Here is a 19,945-nt window from a genome sequence, read left to right as displayed (position 1 = left end):
GACTGGAGAACAGTAGATCACATGTCCCACCTGAAGGGCCTTTACTCTTTGTTCATTGGCAGTAAGTAACTGATGTGCAGTAATGCTGGTACTATGGTCTGAATGTGATCTCCCAAGTTCATATGTTGAAATCCTAACCCCTCCCCTCCAAGGTATTAGGAGGTGGGGGCTTTGGGGGGGATTAGGTCATGAGGGTGAAGCCCTCACGAATACAATTAGTGCCCTTTTATAAAAAAGGTCCTGGAGAGATTCTTTACCCCTTCCACCTTGTGAGGATACAACAGGAAGGTGCTCTCTGTCTGCCTGCATCTGGACCCTGGACTTCCAGCCAATGGAAATAAATTTCTGTTGTTTATAAGCTTCACAGTTTATGGTATTTTGTTATGGCAGCCTGAATGGACTACAACACGTGGTATTGCCAAATCTTCTGGCTGTTTTAAGGGAGGCTGAAAAAAATCTAGATTTTATTATTAATTATTAAAAATAAGAGAAACTTATTTTTGTTGATAAAAGTTTTTAGACTTTTAATTTTGAAACCATTTTGATGTTATAGAAAAGCTGTAAAAATAGTATGAAGAACTGCCTTTTCCATTTCGTCTGAGAACCTCATTCAAATTTGGCCAACTGTCCTGATAGTTTTCTTTATAATACAAGGGTCCAAATTCAGGATCACACATTATATTTAGCTGTCACGTCCCTTTAGTCTTCTTTGATCTGGAGTGTTTACTCTGCCTTTCCTTGACTTTCATGACTAGCATTTTTGAAGATTTAGGCCGATCTTTTTGTAGAATGGCCTTCAATTTGGGTTTGTCTATTATTTTTTCATAATTAGACTCAGCTTATATATTTTTGGCCAGAATGTCACAGAAGTGATGCCATGTTCTCACGCATTAAATCTGATGGTATATGACAATTATTTAGTGGTGTTTGACACTTAGGACAACATCTGGCAGATTTCTCCACTGTAAAATTGCTTTGTTTTCCCCCTGTAATTGATACATATTATTATCTTATGAAGAGATACTTTGAGACCGTGTAGGATGTCATTCCTCATCACATTTTCACCCAATTTTAATATTCATTGATGTTTCTTGCTTGAATGAATGATTACTGTGATGGTTGTCCAGTGATGAATTTCTAATCCCATCATACTTTTACTTTTATTATTTGGCATTTTAGCCCCAGAAAGAGTTTTCTCTCCATCCTATTGATGTATTCATTTGTTTATATACACCAATGTGGACTTAAGGATTCCTACGTTACTTAATGGGTTATAATCCTTTACTCTCTTGATTTATTTTGATGCTCAAATTGCCCCAGATTTGGCCAGTGGGAGCTCCTGTAAGCTGACTTTGGTGTTCTTTTGACGTGTCCCTTCATTCTTTAAGCACAAGATATTTCAGGCTCATCTTCTTTCTCTGCCCAGCCCTGAATCAACCATTGTCTCCAAGGAGCAATGATTGCTTTTAATGGAGGATCAGGTGTGTGCATGCTCAGTCATGTCTGACTCTTTGAGACCCCATGTACTGTAGCCCACCCGGGGCCTCTATCCATGGGATTATCCTTGCACGAATATTGGTGTGGGTTGCTGTTTTCCTCCTCCACGGGGTCTTCCCCACCCAGGGATCGAATTCGTGTCTAACTACGACTCCTGCATTAGCAGGCAGATTCTTTACCACTGAACCACCTGCTGCTGCTGCTAAGTCACTTCAGTCATGTCCGACTCTGTGCGACCCCATAGATGGCAGCCCATCAGGCTCCCCTATCCCTGGGATTCTCCAGGCAAGAACACTGCAGTGGGTTGCCATTTCCTTCTCCGATTCATGAAAGTGAAAAGTGAAAGTGAAGTCGCTCAGTCGTGTCCGACCCTCAGCGACCCCATGGACTGCAGCCTACCAGGGTCCTCCATCCATGGGATTTTCCAGGCAAGAGTACTGGAGTGGGGTGCCATTGCCTTCTCCGACTGAGCCATCTGAGAAGCCCCTTAATGGAGAATAGTATTTGGAAATCCAGATACAGGTGCTAGATATGCTCATAGTTCTCAGCTATGTCTACTCTTAGGTTCGTGCAATGGACAGACCTAGGAAATATGTGTATAGATATACCTACATGTACAAATACATAGACATTTACATCTTTATTTTTTTTCTATATCTCTGTATTGAAAAGCAAGAGTTCAGGTGAACACCTCCAATTTTACCTCAAAACTACTGGATTTGTGCTCATTTTTCCCCTTTCCATATTTTTTGCCTTTTTTTCCAACAGCGAGGAATCTGACTTCTGTTATCTTCAACACACGTATTTACTCAGTTCCCTCATATGTAGCCAGTCTCCAACCTTCCTGTTACCACTCCATTCAGATGCCCTCCTTGAGTGAACTTTGACCCCTGTGGGGCCACCACCCTGCTTAGATAACCTCCTCCTTGTATTGCCTCTGGGCTGCCTTCCCATCCTGTCCACCATCTTCCTCACGTGGGCCTTGCCTGCCACTGGACTTGAGGAAGAAAGGTCTCAATTTTAAATGATGGCCAAGTTATTCAAGTTTTAAAACAAAAAACAATCTTTGTAGGTTGATCAGAACTTGGTTAGTAGGCCAGATCTGAAATTAGTAGGACCTTTGGTCTAGAAATAAGAAGAAAATGTGGGAAAGTGGTTATCAGAGATGAATAGGGTCTGTTCCATCCTGTTTCAGTGAGGACCGTAAGAACCTCCTGGGACGGGAGGACAGAGGTCACGTGCACCTGCCTTTCCTCTCCATGGTCTTCTCCTTTCCTTGTTCAGCTGACTGAAATAAACAAAGTAGCACTTTTGCCCTTTTGGGTAACTTCCATTGGGTTCAGGTTTTTCATTTTTGTTTTCTCTTATTCTTACTTCTGCTTATGCTCTGTAGAACTGTAACATAAATAATCTTGTCCCTGCTGAGTTTTAGAACATAAGTGCTCCAGCAAAAAGGAAGACTAGGAAGAAGAAATTTTTTTTTTTTTTTTTTTAAGAGATGTAGTACTACTGAAAAAAGGAGTGTAGGGACAACAGATATGTTGGGTACCAGTTTACGGTTGACTGCCAGGCCTTTGCCAATCTTTTCACATTGTTGACCAAATTAGATCAGATACTTGAATTTAGAAGAGGTGAAAAACCTCTTTCTCTGAAGCAGAACTTTTTTTCCTCCTTCTAAATCATTATTTTGGGGGAGAGATGGCAGGAGGTATGTCTCTGTGAGGTAATGTCTGGTTGAGGCAGGCTGCCTCTGCAGGGCCTGCATGGGCCCCCCTCACATTGCACAAGAATTCAGAGAATGACTGGTTCCCTCTTCATTGAAGAATCTCTGAAGAAGAAAGGCGGGGATATATAGGTAAGGTTTACTCACCATAGAATGACATGGCTAAAGTTAAGTGATAACTACCGGAAGTTTCTGGAAAATCTGAGGTCCTTCTCATGCAGTCAAACTCTTGTCCCTTAGCTGTGCATGCCTGGTCAACATTTTCTCTTTGTCCACATCCTTCTTCCTGGCCTCATGTTTGTTTATTTTAGTTTTGAGGGTTTGTCCTTTTTCCACTCTTCTTTTTTGGCTCTTGTATATTTCCAGTACGGGGAATTAAGGAACAGAGATAGTGGGTGAGTGAGAAGAAATAGAGGAAAGGAGAAATTTTAAATGCTGCCCTTTAATGTGGTAAAAATTCATGTTGACTTCATAGTCTGAGTAAGCACATGTAAATAATTTGCAAATCATATGAAAATAAACTTGTGGCCTTCCAGGATTTTTTTTCACACGCTTGGCTGTGCCTCTCGGGACAACTGCTTTAGTGAAGGGGGTGATACGGTTAGAGTGGTATGTAAACAGGGAATGATATATTTACCATAACCATTCAACTCGAGTGTCCTTTTGTTGATGTTGAGCATCACTGGAAAGTTTTCTCTCTCTTTGGCTACTTCCTTCAGAGGCACATATATTTTATACTTCGGTCTTCTTTTGACAACAGTCCAGAATATCGGATTGCTGCTCTGTTTTCAGTGGACTCCGTGTTTAATCCCTCTTTTTGTCTTCATTCCAAATTCAGGAATTAATCCACTCTATGCTTACATTTATGCCATTCTGTAGACCTCGCCTTTGTATGCTATTAATGCTGCCATTATTTTCTTAATTTTATAGATCAGTTTGTTTTTTTTCCTGTGGCTCTGAGTTCTAAGTCTATATATTATTATGCGTCCTTTTTTCCTTTTGGCATATTTTCCAAAGAATGCCTTAGTACCAGGTACTATTGTATAGACACTCAAGTGTTTCTTGACCAGCTAATGTGCCCTCATCTGTAGCATCCTATGCACAGTTTCCCTGATTGTCAATAAATTTGTTTTCATTTTAATCCTTCCTATCAGGCTAAGATTTTATATCAGAAAACATCCATGGTTAAGAACATGGATTTTGGAGTCAGTGTGATTTGGGGCAAGTTACTTAATCTTCCAAGTCATATTTTAATGTCCCTATCAAAAAAATTAGACATACTAGTCCCTACTTCAAAGAATTGCTTTAATGGTTGAATTAAATGTGATGTTATACATGAAACACTTAGCACGGGAGTTGGCACGTAATAAGCACTCAGGGTTTGAGCAGATGCCACCCTCTCTTTATTAATATCTCACTGATCCTATGTTTTATTGAAGCCCTATTGTGAGATTTAATCTGTGTCTCTTTTATCAGGTTTGCAACCGTGCGATATGACCAGGGAGCCAAGAACATTCGGAACCAGTTCATGCACCTGACCAACTACAGTGTGAATAAGAAGAGTGGAGACTATGTCAGGTACTGACTGTGCCTGAGCTAGGAGCCGGGGAGGTCAGCCTCACAGGCAGGTGCTGGAGTGCACTGGAGGAAAACTCGACCTTTATGTCCGTGTGACTTAGAGTAGAGCTGTTAGAGTCGTTTCGTGTAGTTTTGAGGCTCACCTGCTATGGCTTCTCTATTGATTGCCCAGCCACAGTGTCCCCTTTCTCCACCACAACATGCCTGCCTTCCCAAGTTTCGTCTTCCTCATTGTTAAGTTTCCTCACTTGACTTAGGGGTGGGAATTTTCTAGGCATATGGAACTTTTTAGAAGCCAAGAAGTTAGGTCATTTCAGCACTTGGCAAAATGTATCAAAAGCTTCAAAAATACTGTGCCCTTTGACCCAGCAATTGTATTTCTAGGAACTTAACCTTAAGAAATAACAAAGGGTATGCACACAGGTTCAGAGACAAGAATGTTCATCCCTGTACATTGTCTGGGGGAAGAAGCAGGTTACTCTACAGTGCACGCAATTTCACTTCTTTTTTGAATACATAGGATAACTAAAGCTGATTTTTTTTTCCCCTTTGAGGGAGTGTGGGGGAGAGAAGAAAACTAGAAGGATAGATTTTAAAATGTGAATAGTCCTTAACTATAATGAATGGGATTATGGGTGGAGGATATCTGTCGTCTTCTCTGTGCTTTTATGTATTTCCTAAGTTTTTCTAAAACATTTTTATGATCAGGGGAAAAATGTTAGGAATAAATTAAATAAGAAAAGAAATGAGGCCATCTCAGAAAAAGATTCAGTGGAACAGAGTACCAGCCCAGCTGTGTGGAAATATTCTTTCTGCTCTGTTTTCTTTCATCCTGATAATTTTGCCAGAAAGTGGAAAAATAAAAAAGAAACCCAAACAGTTACTTTCTACTGAGACTAAAAATAGGTCCCTAGAAGGTCCAAGGAAAGAAAGAAAGGAATCTGGAAGTGATGGCATAGTTGCCAGAGCTGTATAGATTTCATTGAGTGTCCTGTGACCGGTGTTTGGAATTGGTGGAAGGTACAGTATCCTGGACTTTGGAAGATGGGCAAAGATGCAACTGGTAGGTTGAGGGCTGGTGGTGGGGAATAAGGGGGCAGCTGTAAAATACAGGTTTCAGGTTGCAAAGCCCTTCCGGCAGCCTGGGAAGGTGCCCTGTTTGTGGCTGTAGCAGTGCCGTAGTTCACTGCTTCAGTTGTCGCCCTGGAGAGTTCTCCCTTGGGTGATACCTCAAAAGGTATCCCCAAAAAAGCCATGTCTACCACTTGACAGAAGGGAGCTTGCTTCAGATGCCAACACAGTTCTGTTCAGGGTTAGCTCATTAAAATGCTACACAAGATTAGCTCACTAGCCCAAGAGACTCAGTTCTGGTGTGAAAATGGCATTAGAGGTTGTTTTGTGGGCACATGTGACATTTACCTCAAAGGCCAGGTTAGTATCCCAAACCATTTCAGTCTATTAATGCATTGTGACCATTCTTAAATTTGTTCACAGTCACAAATTTGTTCTACTCATTCATGATGCATCATGTTTAGTTAAGGAGGATTTTGCCTTCTTTTCCCCCAACCTCCTTCATTAAGGTGAGCTGTTAATATATGCATTTTCATTTCGATGGAAGAAACTGGTACAAAGGCAGATATGACAAGAAAGGACCAAGAAAAAAAAAATGGGTGAATGGAAGTCAGCAAAGGGAAGATTTTTCTAAAGACTATTTGAAAACTCTTATTTCTAGAGGCAGGCCTAGTTGCCTCTGTGACCTTGATCCATGAATCTGTTTTAGCTGTGATGATCCGGAAGTGGAGGATTATGGGAACAAGTGGAGCATGAGTGCTATGCTCCGGTATCTGAAACAAGAAGGCAGAGACACAACTGGTGAGTGCCGGGCCTGTTCCTTCCTGACTTCGCTTCTTGCGTCACTGTACTATTGCCTCTTGCCAGGAGTCTTTCTCTCTACTTCTGAAAGTGTCGCTGAGATGTCTAATGGGATCATGGTTCTTAGTGCTAATTTTTCCTGCCCAGAGAACAACGGGCTTACTTATCATGGCTCCCCAAATCCCTTTTCTTGTTTCTCGTTTGGAAGACAACTTTTTCCTTAGTCTTTAGTGAGTTTGTCCTTCTTGACTATCAAAGTGCTCTCACTAAACTACGGTCAGCTTTTTAGATTGATATAACAAATTGTCTTACCTCTGCATTGGCCCTGAGTTCAGATTTTCCTCAGGCAGTCTCTCTCATTCATGTTGTTGAATTAGTGAACGCATGGGGTCAAGTTTGAGTACAAGGGCTCTGAATCAAAGTGGACACTATCACTGAGCCTTGAGCAGAATGAGAACCTGTGCCTGGTTCAGTCCACAAAGGGCAGGGTGAGAGGAGGAGAATAAGAAGAGGGGAAGACTCCTTTTCCAGTCTGTCTCTTGTCGTTGGAGGCCACTTGAGTGCATCCCCCAGGACCTCCATTCTTGCCTGCGTCCCTCTGTTCACATACATGCCTTGTCCTGGAGCACCATTCACATGGAGCACCATTCACATGCCACGTGGAGACTTCTTTGAATGAGCACGTGTGCTTTTATAATTATGCTGTGTTCTGGAATCCAGTCCTGATCCGTGCATTATAGTGTTTTGTTTTTTTCCTCTGTAGCACTGATGGCCCATGTAGAGGACCTGATCATTAAGACTATAATCTCTGCTGAACTAGCTATTGCCACAGCCTGTAAAACCTTTGTTCCTCATCGGAGCAGTTGTTTTGGTAAGTGAAAAGGGGCTCGGGAAGTTGGGATGGGATCCTGGGGTAGAGAGGCTTAGTGATTCTACAGGAGTCAAAGGTATGTGGTGGACTTTTGTTTCTTTTCTAAACTCACGTAGCATATGAAGAGGCCAGTGGTGAGCTTAGTTGGAGGTCCCCTGAGGACTAACCGGCTTTCTGTGTGGGAAGCGGGGATTGGAACTAAAAGTGTGGGTCTCTTTGTCAGACTGCAATCAGAAAAAGTCTGCAATGGACTGTACAGGAATCCAGCTCTAACAAATATATTCCAGAGCTCTTTGGCAGCCAGACTGGGAACTGTTCCAAGAAGCTCTGGCTGGTACCAGTATGTACTTTCTCCCATTTTCCAATGACTCCTCCTCTCTGTTTCAGTCTTCTTTCTAGTGAGTTCCCCCCCAGCCCACCCCACCTCTTCTTTCTTCCCTTTCTCCTCCTCCACCCCTCCGCTCCCACCCTTGGTTCCCCGATCGCACAGCGAAGGAGCAGGAAGCAGTTCACAGCTGCCAGATGGGCGCCTATTGCCCACTGACGTCTGCGGAGACTGTGGCGCTGTGGTAGCTGCGCCCATGTGCTGTCTGTGCGGCCGTGACTCCTTGGTGAAGGCTGGCATGAGTGTCTGTGCACTCACACAGATTTTCAGCAGGTGGCAGGCTGCGTTAGTGAAACACAGTAGGCTCATTGATGGGGTGGATAATTAAAGGAATACAGTAGTAAGACTGTGAGAGCCCCAGCTTGCTCCAGAGGCAGGATACCAGAGAACTAAAGAACACGTGTGTTAGAGCCTGACAGACTGAGTTTGAGACTCATCTACACTCCTGATTTTCAGCAAGTTACTCTAATCCTGTTTCCTCAACTGTAAAACGGCAATAATGAGGGCACTTACCTTCTGAGAGTACCCTGAGATCGAATGAGATGACATGTGCCAAGCACTTGGCACTTATCAGCCCTTAATTTGTACTCCATAAAAATGTTTTTTTATTATTTTTATAATTAGGCATTATAATTCTTGATCTCTTTAATATTAGATTATCATAGCAGTCTGTACTTGAGGGGCATTCAACAAAGGGAATACAAATTGAGACTCTGAATAGAAGATGGTGGATAAACTAGGACCTAAAATTATATAGGAAAAGAAGAGGTTACGATGTCTGTGTATCTCTTTTAAAATGCAAATATGTTCGTGTCTCCTAAAATCCTTTAGTGGCTCCCTAGACAATGGCAGCCCACTTCAGTACTCTTGCCTGGAAAATCCCATGGACAGAGGAGCCTGGTGGGCTGCAGTCCATGGGGTCGCTAAGAGTCAGACATGATCGAGCAACTTCACTTTCACTTCCATGCATTGGAGAAGGAAATGGCAACCCACTCCAGTGTTCTTGCCTGGAGAATCCCAGGGACGGGGGAGCCTGGTGGGCTGCTGTCTATGGGGTCACACAGAGTTGGACACGACTGAAGCGACTTAGCAGCAGCAGCAGACCTAACTTACGAATAGAAACTTGGTAGGGCTTTGAAGGTCTCTAAGGTAGGTCTTAGAAACTAGGTAGGTCTCTAAGGATCTGACTCCAGCCGACTTTTCTGGAGTATCATTTCCCCGCTTGCACCTGAGAAGCCAGTGGGGTCCCCGCGTACTCCGTTCCCTTGGGCCTCTGCGTAAGTGCCAGTGTCCAGCTAGAAGATGCCCCCCTGTTGGCCCTGCACACTCCTGTTTGTATCTTGAGACTCGACTTGACGTGCCCCCTCCAGGAATCCTGGCCCAGCCAAGCGCCCTCCCTGCTCATGCTGCTCTGTATGTGTTCCCCTGTGTTCTCTTCCTATCAGTAGCTGCCGAGCTTAGCGTCTTAGTAGTCCCCATGTCTCCCCTTCCCCTCCGTCTCCGCTTCTTCTGAACCAAATCTTTTACCATCTCCCTGGCCTTTGTGGCTCCTCTCCTCACCCTCTGCCTTGCACCTGCTTTTATCCTATGCCTGAAATATCTTTCTCCTGTTACTTTACCTGAAAGATGACGAAAGATGAAATGAATGATGAAAGATGATGAAAGATGAAATATCTTTCTCTTGTTACTTTACCTGACTTCTTTCAAGATGAAGTCAAGTATCACTTCTTTGGTGATGTTTTCCCTAAGTCTTCCCACCACAATTAGCCTCCCTGACCCCAGTCTTCTGTTCAGTCTTCAGGAGCCCCTTCATGCCCTCTACTTCTCGTTTATGTGTCTGTCTCCCTGAAGATGGCAACAATGTCTCCCTTGCTGTTGCTCCTTTTGTGCACAGCAGCATTTTTTTTGCTATTGGAGGATGTCTGGAAAATTTTGTTGAATGAATGATTGGTTCTTTGCTTTAATTGCCTTGTGGTGGCCCAGTGGATCTGGTGTAGTCAGGACTTAGAGCTCCTAGAATTATTGCATTCTTTTTGAGGAGGGGGCATGGGAAATATAATTCCAACTGCAAACACCTTATTAGATTTAAAAAATAAGTATTTCTTTTCCATATCTACGTGGCTTTTCTATAAGAGTAAATTTCTAGTAGCTCTTATTGTGAAAATCTTTGTTCTAGAAATCATCAAAAGCTCTTCTGAATGTTTTTTTTCTATTTTATTTCATTACCTGATTGCCTTTTGGAAGCTTAAGAATTTCTTGATTTTAATGGCATTAGAAGTTCTGATGAGAAATGAGCAGTGACTTTCTCTGACTCGGTGAAATACCCTGTAAGACTATTTCATCAGCCATGGGTCTCCTTCCTGGCTCCCTGCTTGTGTTCAGTTTTAATAAACTGAGTGCATCTGGAGTTTTTTAAACTGTTGACTATCTTCTTGGCTTTTGTGGTTCTAATTCCACTTCCTGTCAGCCCTGGGATTTTGTGTGCCTTATTAACCTCCCCCCATCAGAAATGATTTTGTATACGTGTGTGTATTTGTGTGAATCTCTTTGCCTCCCACTGGTTCCCAACCTCCCCTGGGGTTTAAGTTACAAGGAATAATCTGGTGTGTTTTTTTTTTTTTCTCCTTCTCTTTTTCATTTGTTTTAGAGTAAACAGGAATTGAGAGCTTCCCAGAAGAATTTGGCTTGAACAGGGCATTGGTGTTTTAGAGGAAGCCGATAGTCGGGTGATGGGGTTCACTATATTCTTTGGGTGGTTGTTTCTGCCCTTCCACATTATGTGATTCCTTGCCAGGAGCACTCCACTAGTATCTACGTGTCTCTGGCCTGTGACTGTAGTGTCCAACAATGTTCCCAGGTATCTTCAATATTCCCATTCCTTTGTTTACTTATGCTGGTAACTTTTCTCAGTTCCTGTGTTCAAGGTGTAGATGATAAGGTGGTGGTTTAATCAAACCAAATTTTACATGGGACAACATACACAAATACCTGCATTGTGTTCATAGTATTTAAAAGTAGACCTAGGAACCTTCATAAGCTACCAGAAACTTAGCCACTTGGTGCCTTTTAATAAATTTGTACATCTGGAAAGGACCTCAGAGAATAATTAGTCTGAATAAAGAAATTGGGGCCCTGAGAAATTAAGTCCCTTCCCCCTGGAGCTAGTGAATTGGAGAACTCAAATGAAAGAGACAGCTTAAGAGAAAAGGGGTCAGAAGAGGAGTTTTGGCAATCAAGTCATCTTGGTCATAGGGCTAATGGTCAATAGGATTTTTGATGCCTCTCCCAATAAAACAAACTTTTGACAGTCTTAATATTTGCTGTGTTTAAGATTTTGAAAATGTGGTACCATGTGAAATATATGCTACAAACAGCAACCCTTTAAATATGCTTAGGAAATTGGCAATGTGAGATAACTGGCTATGAGAACAGCTTTTTTTTTTTTTTTTTAATTTTTTTTTGAGCAATTGGAGAAAAGCAGCCAAGAACAACAGGATGTTAGCTATCCTTTAAAGATGCTGCTGCTGACAGTGGTTTCATCTGTGTGTATGAGGATGGCTGAAGTAACAAGCTATGACCCCGGTCCTCTCTAGCCCAAGAGCGTATGAACCAGCTGTTCTGCCACTTGTAGAATTGATCAGGCTGGCCCCATTTAGGTCAGAGACTGGTGAACTGTGCTCAATATAAGGACTTCCCTCATAGCTCAGTCGGTAAAGAATCTGCCTGCAATGCAGGAGACCTGAGTTCAGTTCCTGAGTGGGGAAGATCCTCTGGAGAAGGAAATGGCAACCCACTGCAGTATTCTCTCCTGGAGAATCCCATGGACAGAGGAAGCTGGCAGGCTACAGTCCGTGGTATCACAAGAGTCAGACATGACTTAGCGACTAAACCACTGCCGCCATGTTCAATATACCCTATTTTGTGGAATGTATGCTGGTTTGGCCTTTTATTGATATTGTTTAAGACTATTTCACGGGGTAATTATGCTGACGTTCTTTTTTTTTTCTTTTCCAAAATTTATTTATTTTTTGGCTGCACCGGGTCTTCACTGCTGCTCGGGCTTTCTCTAGTTGCAGTGGGTGGGCTTCTCTTTTTGCTGAGCATGGGCTCTAGATGGGCAGGCTCAGTAGTTGTGACTCACAGACTTAAGTTACTCTGCGGCATGTGGGATCTTCCCGGACCAGGGATCGAACCCATGTCCCCTGCATTGCAAGGCAGATTTTTTTAACCACTGGACGACCAGGGAAACCCCTAAACTGACATTCTTAAAGTAGGGCTGTTCATAAATATTTGCTGAAGGACTGACAGTGGGCAGCATACATTTTATAATGTAAACTACTTGACCAATAAAAAAAATAATGAAAGTCATCAAACAGTTCACTTTTTGAGATAATTTTCTTTTCTGGCTAATCGAATGCTTCTGTTTAGATGGGAAGGGAAGTTTACTGTAGAAGGAACTTAAAAGAAAGTACCTACTGTTTGTCAGGCACACTTCATTGGCTATTTCCTTTAGTCCTCATAACAGTTTTGTTGGTATTTATTACTCATGTTTTATAGACAAGGAAAAAAGATTCAGAGAGGTTAAATAATTTGTCCCAGGTCATGCTGTTAATAAATGGCAAAGCCAAGTTTGAAAGCCAGGTCTCTCTGGCTCACTCTCCACCCACATAAATACAAGTTCTGGTGCGTCCAGCCATTTTTGGCATGCCTCATATCCTGGATTCTCCCTCTGTTCTCCTGTAACTAGATCTCAGGAAAAATGATATCATCCTTTTTAGCAGATCAGGCCTAAAAAAGGCCTCTTTCTGTTCTAATCAACAGTACATGTGTACGTGCGTGCATGCTCAGTCGTGTCCAGCTGTTTGTGACCCTGTGGACTGTTGCCCGCCAGGCTTCTTTGTCCATGGAATTTTCCAGGCAAGAATACTGGAATGGGCTGCCATTTCCTACTCCAGGGGATCTTCCCAACACAGGGATCAAACCCGCATCTCTTGCATCTCCTACATTGACAGGCAGATTCTTTACCACTACACCACCTTCTAGATTTTCCCTTCAAGTCCACCTTTACATATGGTAGCCAGATACCATGTTGATTTATTGGACTAGTTAACAAATTGGCTCTGGGCTTTTTCTTTTATTTAGTTCATTTTTCTCTGGGATTTTCGTATGTTTTTTTTTTTTTTCCCCAAATTTTCCTGCTGGACCCCAGATAGAGTCTTCCTTCTTAGATTTTTAATTCCAATCCAAAGCAAGGTGAAAAGAATTTCCATTATACAATCGCATTTGACTGACAGCGAGCACTGGCTAATGTCAGCACTTTCCAATTTCAAAGATTACAACTTCAGCTAGGACCTTTTTTCTGGGGAGTTTTAGTAGGTTGATTTCCAGAACTAATGGTATGACATGTTTAGTAATCTTCTTAGGACTTGGATGCACTGTTATTTTCTCTGTTAAATCTTTTTTTTCTTCCTCCCATTCTATGCCTCTTTTTATTAAATTTCTCCTTAATATGTAAAAATCTTAATTAGAATTTCTCCTATTTCTTTGTAATTGGTGACTTTATTATGAGTATTAAGTCTTCTGGTTAGGGTTATTTTTAGGAAGTAGCCGCAAATTATTTTGTCTTTCTCAAAAATTGTAGTGTTTTACATTAAAAAATTTTTTTTTTCTTCTTTTTTTTAAATCATTATTTCTTGATTGCTTCCTGTGTGCTTTGTATAGTACAGGCTGTTTGGTATAGAGCAATGAATGAGACGTGACCTCTGCCCTCAAGTGGTGGAGATAAGCAGAAATGAAATGACACATTTCAGGACAAGTAGTAGAGTGACTCAGGTGCCCTTGGAATATACGAGGAGTTACCAGCTCTATGCCTCGGGGAGCCAGAGAAGGCCATCCCTAGCAGAGGGAATATGACATGCAAAATGCAGTGTCATGACAGGAAGTGGCATGTTTTGAAATGAAAAGTTCAGTGTGACTAGATGTAGCCTGAGTTGGATTAGGTGGTGAGAGACAAGGTTATAGAAGTAGTTTAGGGCCCCTTTGTGAAGCACTGCGCTCAGTCACTCAGTCCTGTCCAACTCTTTGCGACCCCATGGACTGTAGTCCTCCAGGCTTCTCTGTCCATGGCATTATCCTGGCAAGAATACTGGAGTGGGTTGCCATTTCCTGCTCCTTATAAAGCACTGGCATGTATAAATTCATCCTGTAGACAATAGACAGCTATGGAGTTTTTTGAGCAGTGGAAAAACAGGATTACTATTTTTCCTTTAACTTTTATCATGACTTGACCTATAGCTTTGTATGACAGAACTATAACAGAGGGAATACTGTATAACATTATTGTGTTGTAGTTCAGTCGCTTCAGTCATGTTCAATTCTTTGCGACCCCATGGACTGTAGCCTGCCAGGCTCCTTTGTCCTTGGGATTCTCCAGGCAAGAATACTTGAGTGGGTTGCCATGCCCTCCTCCATGGGCTTATCCCAACGCAGGGATTGAACCAGTGTCTCTTGGATCCTCCTGCACTGTAGATGGATTCTTTATTGCTGAGCCACCCAGAAAGCCCCATGAAGTGACTATAGTCCTCCAGGAACCAGCCTGACATTAGAGTCTGTTGCTGGACCGATTCACTGCCTGTCTTTCCATCTGACTGTTAGATTTGTGTCTTAGAACATAATTCTGATAGCCATGTGGAGAATGGACTACAATAGGGAGAGACTAGTGCTAGGGAAATGATTGGCAGTAGGAGGAACACAGTGACAGTATACACTTAGCCACATGACTCAGCACTCCCATTCCTAGGTATCTACCCAAGAAAAATGAAACCATATGTTCATGCAAATAGCTTTACACGAATGTGCGTAGCAGTTTTATTTATAATCGCCAAAAATTGGAAGCAGCCCAGATGTCTATCACCCGTTGAATAGATAAACAAACTGTGGTCTATAAAATGGAATACTACTGAGCAGTAAAAGGAATGAATTACAGTATTGACATGTGTGATGATGTAGCTAAATCTCACACGCACAGTGCTAAGTGAAAGAAGCCGCTCTCAGACGGCTATGTACTTTGTGATTCCGTTTATTTGACTTTTGGAAAAGGCAGAAATCAGATCATGATTGCCAGTGGACCGGGAGAGAGCATTGACTGCAAAGGGACAAAGGGAACATTTGTGATAGAATTGTTCTACATATCGGTGATGGCGAGTAACCATACATTTGTCAAAATTCATCAAACTGTAATTCAGAAGGGTGAACTTTATTGTGTGTAAATTACACCTCAGTAAACCTGTCTTCAAATAAGAAATAATGATAGATGGATGAACCTCAAAAGCATACTAAATGAGAAAAGTCAGACTCAAAAGAGTGTATCCTGTATGCATCCATTTATATGAGACTCTAGAATAGGCAAAACTGATCCCTGGTATAACAAATAAGAATAATAGTTTCTGGTGGTGTGGTGACAGGGAGCAGGGTATTTACCAGGAAGGGGAATGAGGGATCTTTCTGGGGTGATGGAAGTGTTCTGTGTGTTGATACGAATGTGGGTTTTATGGATGTATCAAGACTCATCAAATAGCACACTTCAGATCTGTCCATTTCGTTAAATATGTAAATTTTACCTCAAAGGGGAATATAGAAAGTAGACTAAAGAGAAATAGAGAAAGAGATATGATAATGTGTTGCATTTGGCAGGTGGTGAAGAGTGTCTGTAGCATAGGTGACTAGTGTGTGGGGTTTTCCAAGATGAAGAACAGTGGGAAGCCAAACAAAGTTTTGGGAGAAGATATTGAGCTATGTTTTGTTGAGCGTCGAGTACCTGTGGGATATCCTAGTGAAGTTGTCTGGATAGCATTTGGATTTACGGATTTGGTGTCCAGGAGACACTTGACTAAAGACAGAGATTGGAATGTCATCATCCTAATATTAATTGCAGCTACGAGAATACATGAGAGCAGCCAAAAAGAGCTAGAACTTAGAAGGGAAGAGACCTGAGGATGCTACCCTGAGCAAACCTACCAGTGACTAGCTGGGCAGAAGAGAAGAGACGAAAGACAGAGAGAAAGAAGGAGGACAGTCAGACGAGAGCAGTGTCCTGGAACCAAGGGCGAGGAAAGTTCTAATAAGTAAGGGGTGGTCAGCAGTTTTCAGGTGCTTGGGCTTAAAGCAGCAAGGCAGTCTTTGGGATCATAGTGAGAACAGTCAGTTATTAAAGAATGGCAACAGAAGCAAATTGCTCTGGGTGGGAGAGTCAACAGGCATTAAGAAACAAATGCGGCTAAGTGTAGATTGCTTTCTAAGAAACTGCTTGAAAGAAATAGGGGGATAAGGGTGCTAATGTAAAATGTGATCTGGAGTCAGGCTGCTTCTTACCATGCACCAGTCAGATTTGCAAGTTTGTTTTGTTTTGGCTGGGGTTGAAGGAACTGTATCTCTCCAAGGAAAATTTTCTTGGGGAAACATTGTTGAGTAAGGTGGTAGCAACAGTCCTTTGAAGATACTTGTTTTTCGGTCACGATGGAGATAACACAGAGGAACCAACAAAGTTAGCTCTCAGAACTGGAGAAGCCTAGTTTGCCTGCACCTTTTAATGACAGGAGCACTGGTGTATGTCATCATGGATAACTGAATTTTTGAAATTGTAGACACTGCTGCTAAAACATACATCAAAAGGTGAGGAAGTTTAATATTCTCAGTGCAACTTATTGATGCTTTTTACCTTTTAAAATCTGTAATGTCCAGAGAAAAGACTAAGCCTAAGTTAAAAGATTTGCTCTAAGGACTCTTGTAGCCTGCCAAGTAACCAAATGGTTTTGATTAAGCCGAGTTGATCGTTGTAAGAGATAAGCCTGATACAAGTGCTCTCTTTGTCACCCCAGTCCTCTCCTCCAGTTCCAGCCTCTCAGGTGACCTGGGCTTTGCAGTGTGCTACGATGCTGTCACACATCTGTATATCTGTGTGTACAGATGTTGGTTAGGTTCAGAGTTGATTTTGAGATCATTTGGCACTGGTGGACTTTATTCACCTGAGTTGGTGATGGACAGGGAAGCCTGGAGTGCTGCAGTCGATGGGGTCGCAGAGAGTTGGACAAACTGAGCAACTGAACTGAACTGATAAAGGCTGTTGTCTCTCTTTGGGTTTTTTTTTCTTTTCTCTTACTTTCCACATTACTGGTTTCTCAGCCTTTCAACTGAGAGTCTTGGACTTTGCCTCTAAATTTGAGAGAGAGTTAAGTAAATATGTCGGCTGCTTATTGTGAGGTGTTTAAATAACGGGTCTTACTGCTTGTTTTTCTGATTTCAATTTGTGTTCATTTGTGGCTGATTCTGCAAATCTGATCAATATGTGCATAAGTCATTATTCTTGTCCTGTTCCTTAAGCTATTATTATTATTAATTTTACCAGTTTATGAAATAGTTGAATCCTGTGCTTCAGCTTTCAAAAACTGAAGAGAAAGTTTTTCTTGAATCAGACTCCTATTGTACTTTTCTCTGCTTGTGTAATGTTAACATGGATTTGTAGTTTTTGTAGTTTTTTCCTCTTAAATGCCTTTACTAGTGCTGTATCACAGAAAGATTTTTCTCAAATTAAAGGGGGAATATTCTATTGAATGATTGAAGATGGGGTAAAATAGTCAGAAGAATGTACTGGCCATAAAAGCTACGAGTATGCTACCAAAAAAAAAAAAAGATAGGTAAAGGAGCTTCCTTTTCTTTACACCTTTAAAGTTTTGATAATATATGATTTTGGTGTAGTTACATGAGGGTGAATCCTGTCTCAGACTCTCTTATAATTTGTGATTATTTTTGTAAATTAAATGGAATCCTAAATAAGTACTATGGAAACCAACTCCTTCCTGAAAAACTTTTCCTGAGAGAGAATTTAAAAATGCATATCTACCTGAATCTATGTTGCATAAGTAGGAATTCTGTTTATAGGTTAACTGAGCATACAGATATCAACAAATGGTGATTGATAGAGGATAAGGGAAGCCAGAGTGTGCTAATAAATATGAGGGAGAGAGATGATCCTCTCAGGCTCCATAGGGAATGAAGGGCAGTGTGGTGGAGGGCCTGGGTCCCTGGATTCCCATTGCACCACACTTCCATGTTCCAGAAGGAGTCTTTGGCATCATCTTTTTAGAAATTCCCATTTGTTCTTCTGTGTGTCTGAGAGGACTGAGAAATGGAGAAGTTCTTGAAGTAAAGAAATTTGCCTCAAAATGAATTTCTGGAAAATACCTGGTTGTATTCCGTGGGTGTGAGCTGTGTGGCCTGTGACCTCTGGTCGAATTGTCAGGAAGCTAGTCTTTTCTCTTGCAAAGAAGGTGTGTGCAAACAGTTTATTTGAGGGACACAGAGTGGGATGTTTGAGAATGAGTGGGACTTCGGAAAGTCTGATGTATTCGATGTGTGTATACTGAGGAGGACTGTGGAGAGGGCCTTGTTAATGATGATAATGAGAGTAAAGGTTGCCAGCTAAGGTTCCAAGTTAGCCTCTCATCCCTGCATTCCGGGAGAAGAGCCAACTCCTGGTTCTGGCTTTGTAACAGTTGGGGACTTAAGGGACAAGAATTAGCAAAGGAAATGTGATCCTTGGCTCCTTCCCTTCTTGTGACCTGTCGTAGTCCTGCTTGGCTGCCATTAGCCCCCTCCTTTCTCTTCTGTCTTTCTATGTTGGGCTGGTATATTTTATTTTCTATCTTCAAAGGGGAATTGGAACCTTAGAGGGGAAAGAACAAATAGATTTATGCCTTTTTTGTGTGTGTGTGCTTTTTTTTTTTTTTTTTTTTTGACCTAGGTTGCAAAAGCAAGGTCTTGGTTTAAAAAAGTGTGATGGGAAGATCCTAGAGAGGCCTTCAGTAGATTTTCCTGTTTTCAGAGTGTGGTGGAGAAGAACAACCCAAAACAAGCCCAGCAGCATTGATATTAGATGCACTTGCTGCATTCCTTTTCCTGACATTTTTTTAGCCTTCTGCACAGCACCAGAATCATGCTTGTTAACTTTTAGAGTCAGGTAACTTTCTGTATAGAACTCAGAAATGTCAGGAGTGGATAATAGAAACCATGGAGCATTATTATCTCTAGAACCTGATTAATTTCTCTTGGATTTGAACGTTCTCTGCATCTACTGTCACTGGATACTCAGCAAGTTTCTAGGCCATTGATGGAAGTTGACCGGATTGACTTCCAGATCTTTGTTTGGTTGTGACATGGAAAATGAGTTTGTGTATTGTGTTATGTTGTGTTTCTAGAACTCTATGGCTTTGACGTGCTCATAGATTCTACCCTGAAGCCATGGTTGTTGGAAGTGAATCTCTCTCCTTCTTTGGCCTGGTAAGTAGTCAGTTCCACCAACTAGCAAAGTACAAACCTTCAATAAGCAACACTAAAGCACTTATTTTTTTGGTCATTTCTCTTGGCACTAGGAGATTTTTCCCCCCTTCTTTATTAGATTGAGATGATTAGAATTTCTAAATTTGGGGGATTTGTGGCATATTATCAGAGTCCGTATTGCAACCATGGACCTCTGTCTTACTAGTCAATTTGCAGTCTCTGTTTACTGTCTTATTGGGCTTCTAGGGATGCTTCTTTCATTTTTATCTCCACTGCATTCCCTCTCACACTTTTTTTAAGCTTTGTAGGTGTTCAGCTAAGGGTAAAGAAATACATGAGATATATTTCCTTTGTTACCAAAAGTTTATACATGCTCTAACTCACACATATCATAAAGGTATAGAGCTGGGCCTAGGAGTGTGTAAATAATATCTGGTCCTTTTACCCTGTCCATGTCCTGGTGTTATCCATCCAAGATTAAAGTCTAAAATCTTCAGACATTTTAAAAAATTATTTTTAACCTATCGTTTAGAAGAAGGAAAGAAACTTATTTTCCAATACCAGAGAAGACTCTGCTTCTATCTGTGGCTACAGCCAGAGTTTCTGTTAGTTATATGCTTCTCTAAACAGCTAGAAAACCCTAGAGATTTATGCCAGAGACCACCCAGCTGCTGCATTTTTAACA

At 41.7% G+C, this 19,945-nt stretch overlaps 1 protein-coding gene across 16 annotated transcripts in view; it reads left to right on the top strand.

Moving 5' to 3' along the window:
• Nucleotides 1–19,945, top strand: part of TTLL5 (tubulin tyrosine ligase like 5) — a 315,903-nt gene that overhangs the window by 45,789 nt on the left and 250,169 nt on the right. For all 16 annotated transcript variants that reach the window (XM_006052845.4, XM_025296474.3, XM_006052853.4 and 13 more), the window contains exons 10-13: nt 4,697–4,798; nt 6,579–6,670; nt 7,434–7,541; nt 19,179–19,260. In XM_006052845.4, the coding sequence (XP_006052907.4) occupies nt 4,697–4,798; nt 6,579–6,670; nt 7,434–7,541; nt 19,179–19,260 (384 nt within the window). The remainder of the gene's footprint in view (nt 1–4,696; nt 4,799–6,578; nt 6,671–7,433; nt 7,542–19,178; nt 19,261–19,945) is intronic.

This window comes from Bubalus bubalis, chromosome 11 (genome assembly GCF_019923935.1).
Source record: "Bubalus bubalis isolate 160015118507 breed Murrah chromosome 11, NDDB_SH_1, whole genome shotgun sequence".
NCBI lineage: Eukaryota > Metazoa > Chordata > Mammalia > Artiodactyla > Bovidae > Bubalus > Bubalus bubalis.
The sequence above is the reverse complement of the archived record's forward strand: the minus strand, read 5'-3'. Positions and strand labels throughout refer to the sequence as shown.